Here is a 13,966-nt window from a genome sequence, read left to right as displayed (position 1 = left end):
AAGAGGAGAGAGGAGGGGGGGAGGAGAGAGGAGTTTCCTGCCATGTCCCAGGCAATGGTGTTGGGTTTCCTCTGAGGTGTGGTGGAGGTGGGGGGACTGAGATGGAGGTGAGGGTTGGCGGGGAGCGGGTGCTGCCCCACTGTTTATTTTCAGAGCTTCAGCTCCTGCTCTGCCCTGGGTGGGGAACCACCCAGCCTCCCTCCTAGTCTCCCTCCTAGTCTCCCTCCTAGTCTCCCTCCTAGTCTCCCTCCTAGTCTCCCTCCTAGTCTCCCTCCTAGTCTCCCCACCTACTGTAGTCTAACCCGTCTTCAGTTGGAGTAAAAACCCCAGAGCAGGATCAGACTCTCACACACACGGCCAGCCCAGTGCAGCACCCAAAATCAGAAAGGTTACAATACAGGCCACTTGACTAGCCACGTAGTCATCAGTATAAGAGCACATGCACCAAACACATGGAAACGCACACACACGGACAGTTGGGTCTGGGCCCCGATGGCAGCATAGCAGCCGTTGATCTAGATCTGCTGCATGATCCTCAAAATGACAAACGATACACATATTTCATTAACTAATAATTTATTTGTCATTTACGATTAAAAAGTCAGTGGTCATTGCATCAGAGGAAAATGTACAAGGAAGACTTCATAATAACACGAGTGATGAAGGAAGGGGGGGGGTGCATGGGGCGGAAGGCAACACCCCATCGGCCCTCAGAAGGCAGGTGGACATCGTCTGTGTGAGTGGTGCTCTATAGTGTAACTCTGTGACCAGAATGTCATGAGGACAGCAAATGGGGGGACATTTCATAGAATTTTGCCCTTTCAATGCTTTCTTGAGCAAGATTTCACATATTTCATAACACCTGGCAGCAGTAGGTCTACAGTCATTGTTACAATCATTTTGGGCTTTGATATATATTTAAAATGTTCTAAGTATAATAATTTAGCTTGTCTCTCTGGCTTGTTACTTACTGGCTTTACAAAGACAATGACAGAAAAAGTATTGGCACTTCAGTCCATATTATACCCAATGGGCAGACTCTCTCCTTCAACTCCCTTAACCTTAACTCACTTTTCCTCACCATCCATTTGTGTATATCTCATTATGTTTTTACTTTATAAGGTACTTTAATGATCTCTCTCTCTCTCACCTGTGGACGTTATAAATACTGCGGGAGGGGAACAAAGAGAGCAAGTTACGACCCTGGTTCCACTGCCAAGCTGTGGGGCTTGTTAAGTAAAACAACAGGGTGGCTCGCCCTAGGAAGACTACAAAATGCTTTCGAGGGGTACGTTTCAATTTCTAAATAACATCTGCAGGGTTTAGTAAAGCTTGTTATCTGTAGTCCAATATTCAGGGTGGCACAGATAAAAGAGGAAGAAAATAGAGACTGAGGTAAAGGGAGAAAAAGTATAGTGATTTTTGTCTTGCTGGATATTATTCATAGCCTGGTCCCAGATCGGTTTGTGCTGTCTGGCCAACTCCTCTGGAAAATTACCATAGGAGTTGTAGGAGTTGCCAAGACAGCACAAACAGATCTGGGACCAGGCTATACAGTATTATGAAGTGTTGAGGTTCACACTTGAGCTACTAGGCACTGTAGACAGTGCAGTATAACCCTGTGYGGAAGCGGGTTGGTTCTGGGTTGAGTCTGAGAAAGGGGTTCTGGACACGTAACTTCGACATCCATCAAACCTGCCCATGCTTTCCCCACATACCAGGCCAAGAAATGGTGGCTACTGTAAGACCACCTGTTTGACAGCTTGTCATGGACGGAAATACATAAATAATCAGACGATTTGGTTCTGCATTTTTGTGAAATTCCATCTCTGGGAATTCCTCTAAGGAAACGCTACTTTTACTCGGAAATGTTAGTGGTTCCGTCTGACCTCTTTTGCTGTTTTAAGAAATAACATTATATATTACACCAAAATGTATGGAAAACAACCTAGTTCACTTTGGTCATGGATTGGTTTTGGATTGGTTTTCAGAGCACTGTGCTACGCGACATGTTGAATGAATACTGTATGATGCAAACATTGATGCATATGAGGGAGGACCCACAACTGTTACACATAAAACCTACAATCTAACCAGACAGACCTTCATGTGAACAACTTCTAAATCCATTCAGCGTTTTTTTTTTTTTTAGAATGACAACGCTCGGTCTACATTCTCAGCTTTAACGACATAATCTCATAAGAAAGTACAATCATACCATGTGTCTTTAAGCGGTTTTTACATTTGACATTTTCTCATTTATATACATTCTTTCAGCAAATGAAAACAAGACCTACACCACTGAAGGACTGCGGTTGGCTGCCTTTGTCCCACTACTGTCACGTACACTACATATACAAAAGTATGTGGACGCCCCTTCAAATTAGTGTCCACATACTTTTGGACATACAGTGTATCTAAGACACAGAAACACACATGTTGCAGAACAGAAAGGAACTGGGGCCTGACAAGAGAGGGAGAGACACTCTTCTGAGGGGCTTGGAAATGTGACAAACCAAACATAGCACTGCAGCCAACCAACCGCTAGCATGACATTACTGTCAGCATGCTAACAGCTAGCTAGCATGACCCCTTCACAATGTGTTTACGTTTTCTATTTTTGAAATCAATCGCAATACGCTTTTAAAATGACCTAAGGACAAAGACAAAACAGCAACTTTGAGAGCAAACATACGTTCCCTTGTGGTTTCGTTTTTGTCCTGATTTTCTCATTTTCTTGATTCAATTTAGAAACAGGCTGATGCATTATTGGCCAACGAAGAGAGGGAAATGTCGGCAAGGCCAATGAGGGGAGATGACTAAGGAGGTTTCCTCTGGATTTGTGATGTTAACATTTGTTAATTCCATGCTCTGCTTACTGTAAATTTTTCGCTTCGCATCGGACGGACCAGCCAAACCACAAACATGCAAACATACAAAGACATGAGGATTGAAATAGACTATCGCATCATAATACAATCAGGCAGTGTGTACGTAGCCTAGAACGTTCCGGACTCTTTCAGTTTGTCAATAAGCTACAGTTGAAAAGGTAGAGCTTAATCCAACCTTTGTCTGTTCTTCGTGAAATGGCACTCTTTATTTTGAGCTCTTCTTTCGGCAAGCGATCACTAGCCCGTCATTGGACACTTCGTCGAAAGTGGCAAACATTTAAAAGACAAGAGAAATAATAGAATTGAACCAACAAACGATATCGGTCACACAATGACACCCGCAGGACCTTCTATCAACAAACAGTGGAAGACATGACACAAAATATCCCCCCAAAAGTTTCCCTAGTATCAAGGGCATTGTTCTGTTCTGAAGCTGGCTACTTTCCACTCTGCTGGAGTCCCGCTCAAGATTATTTTTCTTCACATGAGTCAGATAGTAATGCATGATTCCATTTCCTGCTCGTGGTGAGAAGGCTTGTGGGGGGGGGGGGGGGGTCTTCACTTAGATAGTGAGACAGTGGGGTCTGTAGAAGTATAGGAATCTGAGAGCAGAAGTACATGAATATAGAATAAAAGAGAAACATTATTAGGGTTTAGTGTTTGCCAGTGTCCAAACAGTGCCACTGTCTGTCTATGACTGGAGCAGTAGAACCAGTGAGTGAGCAGTGGGGTCACTGTCAACAGCTGTATAGTCTAGACTAGAGTAGCAGATGCCTCAGTCTGAAGTTGTATATATATTGTAATGGCAGTGGTGGTAGAAGTGACGTTTTGCATTGGAGAAGGCCCCTGTGGGGACAGCCTTTGTTGTGGTTAGAAGGATCCTCTGAGGACGAGGATGCAGCCGTTGTAGGTTCTGGTCCAGAGATACTACTGCAGAGAGTTCATGTCTACATATCTTACATACGGAATAGGAGTACAAGACAAAATGGCCGCTCTAGGCCAGTAATCTCAGTTGCGTAGAGAAAGGTGGGGGTTTAGAGACAGTGAAACAGTGGGTGGAGGAGGCAGACGAATTGAGGTTGTGCAGTTTGTCTTCTCCCCTGCATGGGGCACTTTGCTACAACACTAAAAAATCTGTTTCTCTCTCTGATTATCTGAGCTCCATGGATACTCCTGGTAATAGAATGGGAAATGTGAGCTTCGATAGTTTCAAAACACTAAAACATGGTGGCAGGAGGGGGGACTGAAGCAGTCTGAATGGGGAAGGGGAATGGGAGAGGGCAGGGGTGTGGGGGAGTGTGGACATTTTCGCTGTCGTTGTCGAGAAAGGGAATGGTATCCACTCGTCTACACTTCGTACCCTTTTTAATGGTCCCTTTTAAAGGCAGACCAATAGATTAGAGTCCCATGAGTAAAACAGGAAATAAAAATGAAATAGTTATACAATATACACAAAGTGGTCCTTAAAACAGCCAAAATACATGCAGTCTCTGTAATGTGCAGTGTCCCCGCTTTGGGGTTCAGGGTTTTTAGGGGGTCGGGGGTGGGGTCGTGTTTGTGAACTAGCTGAGAGCTAGGAAGGGGTCATGGGGGGTAGGAGTATGGGTGGGGGGTGCTGCTCTCTCTCCCATCATGCTTTGCTGCACTTGCCGTTCTTCTCTTTGCGCTGGAACTTCCGGAGGCGCCGCGTCCATACGTCTCTCCACTGGATGACCAGGCTGTTCTTATCGGCCAGGAGCCCTACGCGCTCTGCTCCTGCAGCAGCCCCAGGTCCAGCCCCGGGCCCCCCGGCCCCAGGGCCCCCCGGCCCGGTCTCGCTGGTGCCCATCACCAGGAAGCGCTTGCTCATCTGGATTTTGGGACACTTGCAGGCCAGGTCCTTCATATGGATCCATAGCACGTTGTCGCCCCGTTTGAGCGGCTCGCCGCGGCTCTTGTAGACCGAGACCACGTTGACCGAGAACTTGGCCCAGTCGCCCACCGTCTCCATGTCCAGCACGTTGACTTGCACCGCTGATAAGGCACACAGACAAACCAACCATTACAACTGATGCAGGTATAGTCCTAACACAACTGTAAACTAACTGAAAATACTATTTAGCAAAAAAAGCCTGGAACATATAGTATAATAACATATAATACCATATAGCTACTAACAATCACGTTTCGGACTGATGGGCTGGCAATTTACTGTTATAATTCACTGTTCTAGTACGGGTACTACTTATTCATGCTTGATAAATAAATTGGATGCATTCAGTTGTTCGCTCACCATAGTCTTTCTTGCAGTATTTCTTCATGTTGATCTTCAGATTCCCTTTCACTGGTTTGCAATAGGATTCACAATCTGCTGAAAAAAGAAGAACACATTTTAAACACCGGATACATTTTTAGTCTATGCACCACAATTACATGTGTGCGGGCTTTTCCCTTTTTCAAAACATCGGCTACCTGCACATAAGGCAGTCTTACATTTGGAGTCTGACTTGCTGGGAATTACACACTTGGGACAATTACACACATAACAGAACAGATCCACACTTAGGAGAATTACACACATAACCGCACACAGCAGTTACACATTTGAGATGATAAAGTGAACATGATGACATGGTTACATTCTTAGAACAATTACACACTTGAGACGTTTACACACTGTGTTACACACACACACACACACACACACACACACAAAGTGGTACATAAAAACGCATGTAGCAGACACACACACACACAAATAGACACAAACATGCATGCACGCATACACACACGCATGCACGCACACACCTACATGCAAACACACAGGCATGCACACACACATACATATATATATATCTATATATATATATATATATACACACACACACACAGCACGAGTGCCAGGACTCTGAGACAGGCGGCTGGATAGAGGAAATGTTAGGTTTGGTCGGGTTTGCTGGAGTAATATACGACCTTAAACAAATCACACGTAAGCCCCTGCAATAACCGCTGGGGGAGTCGCGGGCGGGTGGAATATTACAGAGGGGGAAAAGTGTTCCATTTGACATGTCTGCCTGCCTTTTGGGGGACCCTGAGAAAAGACAGAGCGCGGTGGAAGTGGTCATGGCTGGATGGCTGTGAGTAGCCCACAGCAGCCTCATGGCTGCGAGACTATGGCCAGAGAGAGACCACACAGCTGACCCGCTGTACGTATGGAGGAGGATGAAGCTGCCCTGTGGTCGATGCGCTTTTCTCTGGGACTTGACTGGTGGGTGTTGGGTCATAGGTGTGTGAACTAGAGTGGTTGAAAAAAAACATTTGCAGTAAACAACCGACTGTACAGGTTTGATTGAATTGATCCCTTACAGATCCATATAGGACATGAGAAAACACACATGAATGGACACAAAGGAGTGAATAATGTGGGCCAGCCAAACCACAACGTAACACCCAGTGGTGCTGTGGGACAACCCAATGTAAGCTTCTGTGGTAGAACCTCTCCCTAAGCTATGACGGGCCACTCACTATTAAAATGGCCAATTGGCTTTAATGTCACTGCAGTGGGAGTTGTGAGGAAGGGACAAAGGGTCAAACATGTTCATTAAACCACCTCTCTACTGTACTTGTTTTGGGTTTATAAAACCTTTTGGGGTTGGATACTTCAATATAGCGCTGGTTTAAAAGGTCACTGAGGGACAGAGTTGCTGACCAGTCTTGCGCAAAGGTCAAGAAGACACCAGGTTTCGTTTGCCGCTAGCGTGAAATCACAAAGACGTGAGTCCTGGTATATGCGGTCTCCCTGGTCTCCCTCTCTAGTTGCCTTCAAAGTAAAATCAGTCAGAAGTTGTGCAGGGAAGCAGTCTCCTCCTCCAAAACAAACAAAATAAAAGTGATCGCTCGCAGGAATATGGCGACCAAAAAAAAAGGTTTCAGTGTCGGACGCATGCGAGGAGGGAGCCGTGTTGCTCGTTTCGCTGAGGGTTTGGAGAGAGCCGGAGCAGGCGAGGGCAGGAAGAGGAGAAAGAGAGAGAGGGGGCCGAGGAACCAGTAAAAATGTCAGGGAGGCTTGGCCCGTATATTAGAGTGATGGAGCTTTTATTAGCGACAAGCGGAGAGAGAGGCCAGAGCAGCTGCCTAGTTCCTTTACCTCTCACTCACAGCGGCTTTCAATAAACCTCAGTAAAACATACCTGGGTTAACGTGTGTGTTTGTGCATGTTTCTCTGTGGTGTGAGAGAGAGAGAGAGAGAGAGGGGGGGGGGGGGATTTGGTGTACGTGCGTGGGTGTGTGAATGTGTGTGGTTAGGGAGAGGGCGCAATGAATGAATTGATGAAGTAGGCCACACTGAATCAGTCATGGGGAGAGCTGAATAAATCTGTTGAATGTCCATCTACAGGAGTGAAGAGAAAACAGACTGAGTGATATGCTAGAGCAGTTCAACCGGCCAGTCAAGTAGAAAAGGACAGTTAATCCTGCTCCCTAGCTTTTACCCATAGGATCTTGGGCTCCAAAGTGTTTTTTTTTTGTGTARATATACATGTGTTTGTGTGTGTGTGTGTGTGTGTGTGTGTGTGTGTGTGTGTGTGTGTGTGTGTGTGTATGTGTATATAAATGCATGTGTATGTGTGTGTATGTTTATATATTTGTAAATTAGTATGTGTGTGTGTATATACAGTATTTGTGTGTATGTATATGTGTCTGTGTGTGTGTGTTGTGTGTATGTGTGCCCACATGGTACCCTGGTACAGTGGCAAGCCGTGCAGCCCTCGGTATCAGTGGTGTGTGTTTTCCCATGAAGAGTCACTTACTGATGGGCATTCACCTGGAAAAGACCCCATGAATCGCCCATTGACCCAGAAGAGCCATGGCTGAAAACACACACAATCGACTCGGCGGCTCCGGTTACCCTTGTTCCCCCGTCCCTTTTCACAGTGCCGTGACAATGACAAATTGCGTCCACCGCCCCCCGCACACACACACACACACACACACACACACACACACACACACACACACTTTACGTTTTTGGGTACCTGAGTGCCCTAAGGAGGAGGAGAGGTTGGTTGGTATATGGGGTGTGGGTTAAAGGAGAGATGGAAGAGAAAATTATCCTGTATGTTGTACACTTGTGTGGGGATGAATTAACGATAAAGAACTGCTCTTATTTGTTTTTCACGGTGGAAAAGCCCTTTCCCAGGGATGCAGAAACACACAAAGGAGTGTACTGTGTGTGTGAGGGTTACAAGCCCAAGCAGAGACTAAGTTGGTGTAAGCAATGTGGGGAAAATTCCACCTAGCCTATCAGAGGGCACAACTTTCACATCCGAGCTAGACATATTGCAATTCCTTCAAGTTGAGACCCAGTCGGTCTTTGGCTAGCTATCAAAGGTCACCAGTCTAAATCCCTTCCTCCCACAAACTCTCCTTCTGCGGTAGGTACATGTTACTCCTTAGTACTGATACAGGATTAAAAAAAAGAATCCATCCGCGTAATGGTTAAGGTTAGGATTGGGGATAAGGTCTGATCCCAGATCTTTAGATATATAGCAAATTCTACATCAAGTATTCTCGCTCAACTCATTTGCCCCCCTTTGGCTAGTTTGCATGCATCCCCTGCAGTGTGAGAAGTCCCAGGCCTTACAGAACATCTCTTCTGGCCTGGGCCTTCTAGAGAGGGCCGTGTCTCAGCCGAATCAACTGTGAAAGCTGAGGAGGGGGTCCTGACGTTGTGGGAGGTACGTCTGTGGTCGCCACGGCGTTGAGTTAAAGCCTGTGATGAATCACCGTTTCCAAATCAACACTGGGCCACAATTCCGCCCGGAGAGGCGAAGGCGTTAAAAAAACGGGAGGGGAATAATTGACTGGAGAGAGCCTGGATGGAGTGAGGACTGCCAGGAGTCAGAGGCGGAAAGCGCTCTCCCCCAAAACGACGGTCGCCAACACTCTTTTCACGCCTCGAAAGTTCCCCGCCGAAGTTTCCCCGGGCTAGCAAACTGCAACTAATCACTTCTGTTGCAGCCTTTCCGTTGGCTTTGTGTTCGGCTGGAGTCGGGCTTCAAGCACAGCGGAGCAAAGCTAACTCGCTAAAGGCTAGCAGGCAGACGTCGTGCCAAGAATGCAGGTTTTAAGACAATGGAAAATCTCACTTGGATCCAGAGCAGTCGTTTCTTCACGGAACATCAAAAGAGAGGCCCACCCCCTCCATGAATATTTATTAACCCAGTTTAGAAATGGAGGCCAGAAATATTAAAAAGGTTGTGTTTTTTCAACGTTACACAGGTGTCAGGTGTGGGATGTAGGGTGGGGGAGTGACTAACCTGCCGGTTCCTCTGTGCTGCTGCTGACCATGGCTGTAGGGTTCACCACTGGGATCTCTGAAACACACACACACACACACACACACACACACACACACACACACCCACACACACACACACACACACAGAACAACAGAGTTTTAACTAGAGTTTTATGGAAACAATTTATACATTTTATGTAGACATGGTGTAACTGCTGGCCATATGCCTACTCTTTGCATGTGTGGTCAAGCCAATAAAGTATGCCTGAATTCAATCACAGTTATTTGACGTGGGAAGAATGAGAGGGAGGGTGTAGGGTGGAAATATCAACCTAAACACAGTGATAAAGATACTGATATTGGCACACACACACACACATACACACACACACATACACACACACACATACACACACACACAACAGTAGAAGCATACTTTGTCTGAGCCGACCTCTCTTCCTCTGAAAACAGTAGCACCATGGTGCAAGAGATCAATGCATTCAAACAGGGACATGGGGAGAGCCACCTTCAGACAGATGCAAACTCCCTCAATACGCCTGGTTAGCTCAACCAGAACCCCTCGCCAGTCTCCACCAAAGCCAAAAGAATTCAATTCTTAAAGAATTCCCCCCACAACGAAGGCCCCCTTTTCAATACAAATGCTAATGCAAAGCGATGAAATGTGAACGCTAACAACAAATCCACTGCCTCAATGATAACAACAACAGGATGATTGGGACGCTGGCTTAGCATCGTTAGCGTGCACCCAGAGGGATTTGCCTTTCGACTGGGGAGTTAGAGGGAGGAGGACCGGGTTGGAGTCAAACAAACAGACAAGGAGCTTTCTGGAAAGAGTGTTTTTGAGAGGCAAGTGACAGTTGGCTTGCTTCGAAATTATGGACACCCCTACCAAGAACAACAAATAGGGCATTGAGCTTTGGACTGCTTGGTAAAGGCCGAGAGGAAAGGAGAGCAGCTGGTGAAAGGCACGCCAAGCTGTGGGCTCCTCCTCTGAAGGTGGAGGGTTGAGTGGATATTGAGATGATAAAGGGATATTCAGATGAGGGGCAGTGTTATCATACTAATTGGCTGTTAGCACGCCTGGTCTTTGTGTCGTACTGTGTTAGAGGGCAGAAGGGCTTGACCGGGGAGGAATGATAGTACCAATCAAATGGAGGGCGTTTTGGGAAGAGATGCCCTCTGGCTCACAGGGGAAAACTCAGATGGCATGCACATGCATACACACACGCATACACGCGCTGACACACACACACACTGAGGCCAAGAAAAACTCTTTCTCTTCACTGGGTGTCTTTCAGAAAGTGTCTGATTGGTTTTGTCGGCCGCGACCGCTATTGTTTTCTCCTTTTTGCCCTCCGCCATCTGCTCTGTAACACCAATGTGAGACCAACAACATGGCACCATGTGGCACGACGTGGCATAGCGGGGTAGGGTACGGCATAGCTTGGCGTGGTACACCATAGTTTGGTGTGGTTGGTTCAGGGTTACACAAGCCTGGTGTGTGTGTGAGAGAGTTGTGCCAAACCACATGGCACAGCACGATGGCAAGCTGCCCTCTATTCCTCCTGCCCGCAGGCGGTGGACTACTGATCTAATTCATACACACACACACACACACACACACACACACACACACACACACACACACACACACACACACTCACAGAGCACGAACACACACACACACACACTGTACTGGCATGTGACGGTGCTAAAGCCTGAACGGTAATCAGGTACTGGGGTCTCAGGGTGGCACTGATCTACCCCAGATCAGACCACCATGACCTGCCTTCATCTGCGGGACTGGTGCCAGCTAGGAACTTCTGTCCCTACCTTTGTTTACCAGGGCAGGTTAACTGAGAACATATTCTCTTTTACAACCTGCCCAAATAGTGAGCAAATGTTCCTGGGGTTATTGTCTAATTCCTTATTTTTTTTAACATGGCAGCTGAAGGCATTGAAAACTCAGACTTTCTAATCGAACACAGGCAATGGTGGATTTATGGATGGGCTAGCTTACCTCATGCTAACCGAGTGCAGCAGTGTGTACCTGAGCTATCTATCATAATTAGCTTTTAAACTAATGTAAACCCACTAATGGGATAGCTAGCTTGTGACATCCCAGGGAACATGACTCTCCACCATGCTGTTACCTGGCTATAGAAATGAGACCGGGAATGAAGCAGCTGTACCTGCCATGTTACATGTGTGGTTGTAAACCCCTCGTTGGAGCTGGTACATGGTTCATGGTTTCTCTCGAATGCAGTGGTTCCCAAACTGTGGGGGCTAGGGGTCGGCAGCGGGGGAACTCAGTCCGGCATTCAACTTACTCTTGAAAGTTGTAATAGTATAATGCACAAGGTGTTATTTTGAAATTGGGTAATGCATCATCAGTTTTACTCTTGTCAAACCAGTCATTGCATATGTAACGGATGTGAAATGGCTAGCTAGTTAGCGGTGGTGTGCGCTAATAGCCTTTCAATCGGTGACTTCACTTGCTCTGAGACCTTGAAGTAGTGGTTCCCCTTGCTCTGCAAGGGCCGCGGCCTTTGTGGAGCGATGGGTAACGATGCTTCGTGGGTGACTGTTGTTGATGTGTGCAGAGGGTCCCTGGTTCGCGCCCGAGTCGGGGCGAGAGGACGCCATAAAGTTAAACTGTTACACATACCTTAGAGAGCTATAATGTGTCAGAAATGTCCAGATCAACTAGCCCATGTCAGCTAGGTTTTTTAGACCATACATTCTGTTGTAATGTTTGATTCAGTCAAATATCACATGAATGCACATTAGACATGGCAAAATGTATAGAATTGCACAGAAAGGAGCTTTAAAACTGTAAAATGTTCTCTGCACCGCATGACTAAATGTGTAGAATTGCACKGAAAGGAGCTTTAAAACTGTAAAATGTTCTCTGCACCCCATGACTAAATGTGTAGAATTGCAGGAAATAAGCTCTAAAATTGCAAAATTGTATCTCCGCCAACAAGAGGGGTGTGAACAGTTTCTGTTATGAACAGTGCGTGTTATGAACAGTGCTTATGTCCATAGAACTAGACGTTGGGCTCAGGATGTTCCGCGATGCTGGTAGACCTGAGTCTGGGAACCCCTGCAGTATGGTACGGTTTCCCCATTATGTAACATGGTAATAGTATTCCATTATGTAACATGGTGATGGTATTCCAGTATTTAACATGGTAATGGTATTCCATTATGTAACATGGTATTCCATTATGTAACATGGTAATGGTATTCCAGTGGACCCTTTGCATCAGGTGAGAATATCACAACCCACCACCACACCACACACACACGCAACCACACACACACAACCACACACACACACATCAACACACACAAAGAAGACATGACATGCATTTAAACAGAAGCACATATTTACTCTGTCAACCACGGGGAAGGCAGGTATGTTTATTCTTCAGTAAGCCCACATCGAAGCCTGTGGGGAATCGAGCCTGCACACACACATACATATGCACACACACTCGCACACGCGCACACACACTGTGTGTTGCTGTGGGTCCGCCAGTAATCTATCCACCAGCGCTGACGTGTGGTGGGTGCACCAGAGCAGACCAAGGCAAGGCCTACTTCGTGCTGAAGGCCCCAGTGGTGGCACACAAGCACACCACACACACACACACACACACAACACACACACACACACACACACACACACACACACACACACACACACACACACACACACACACACACACACACACACACACACACTCCAACAACCTCCCTTCCACCTCACCACCGGGGCTCTGTTTGTATCTGTGTTGTCATGCCACTCCAAGGACAAGGGGTTGTTTCAACCCCCCCCCCCCCCCCCATCAAGGTTTTACCAGAATGCCCACGCCAGTCTCTGCCACCACATCTACTAAAGGCTTTTACACTAACCAACCACACAGGGAAACCATAAACATACCCATGTTACATACGGGAATACCATTACCATGTTACAACTGGAAACCATTACCATGTACATACGGGAATACCATTACCATGTTACATAATGGAATACCATTTACATGTCATACATAAATGGAATACCAATACCATGATACCATACATGCGAAATACCATTACCATGTTACATAATGGAATACCATTACCATGTATATATAATGGAATACCATATACATGTTACATAATGGAAATACCAGTTACATACTGGAATACCATTACCATGTTACATAAATGGAATACCATAACTATACTGGAATACCATTACCATGTTACATAATGGAATAACATTACCATGTTACAATGGAAATACCATTACCATGTTACATAATGGAATACCAATTACCATGTTATATAATGGAATACCATTACCATGTTCATAATGGAATACCATGTACATGACATGAATACCATACCATGTTACATAATGGAATACCATGTAATCATACTGGAATACCATACCATGTTACATAATGGATAACACCATAATGTTACATAATGGAATACCATTACATTACATACTGGAATACCATTACCATGTTACATAATGGAATACCATTACCATAGTTACATACTGGAATACCCATTACCATGTTACATAATGGAATACCATGTTACATAAGTGGAATACCATTACCATGTTACATAATGGAATACCATTACATGTAACATACTGGAATACCATGTTACATAATGGAATTACCATGTTACATAAATGGAAATTACCATGTAACATACGGAATTATCATTACCATGTTTACATAATGGATACCATTACCATGTTACATAA

At 45.7% G+C, this 13,966-nt stretch overlaps 1 protein-coding gene across 4 annotated transcripts in view; it reads right to left on the bottom strand.

Annotated features, from left to right (window-relative positions):
* Positions 1-559: 559 nt before the first annotated feature.
* ntn2 (netrin 2) overlaps positions 560-13,966 on the bottom strand; it is a 57,687-nt gene continuing 44,280 nt past the window's right edge. For 3 of the 4 annotated variants that reach the window (XM_024007885.2, XM_024007884.2, XM_024007886.2), the window contains exons 5-7: positions 9,188-9,244; positions 5,164-5,241; positions 560-4,904 (exon numbers count right to left, since the gene is read on the bottom strand). In XM_024007885.2, coding sequence (XP_023863653.1) covers positions 4,522-4,904; positions 5,164-5,241; positions 9,188-9,244 — 518 coding nt within the window. In that variant the 3' untranslated portion in view covers positions 560-4,521. The remainder of the gene's footprint in view (positions 4,905-5,163; positions 5,242-9,187; positions 9,245-13,966) is intronic. The other variant, XM_024007887.2, reaches the window with a different exon arrangement.

Source organism: Salvelinus sp. IW2-2015, linkage group LG18 (genome assembly GCF_002910315.2).
Source record: "Salvelinus sp. IW2-2015 linkage group LG18, ASM291031v2, whole genome shotgun sequence".
In the NCBI taxonomy this organism is placed as follows: Eukaryota; Metazoa; Chordata; class Actinopteri; order Salmoniformes; family Salmonidae; genus Salvelinus; species Salvelinus sp. IW2-2015.
The sequence above is the reverse complement of the archived record's forward strand: the minus strand, read 5'-3'. Positions and strand labels throughout refer to the sequence as shown.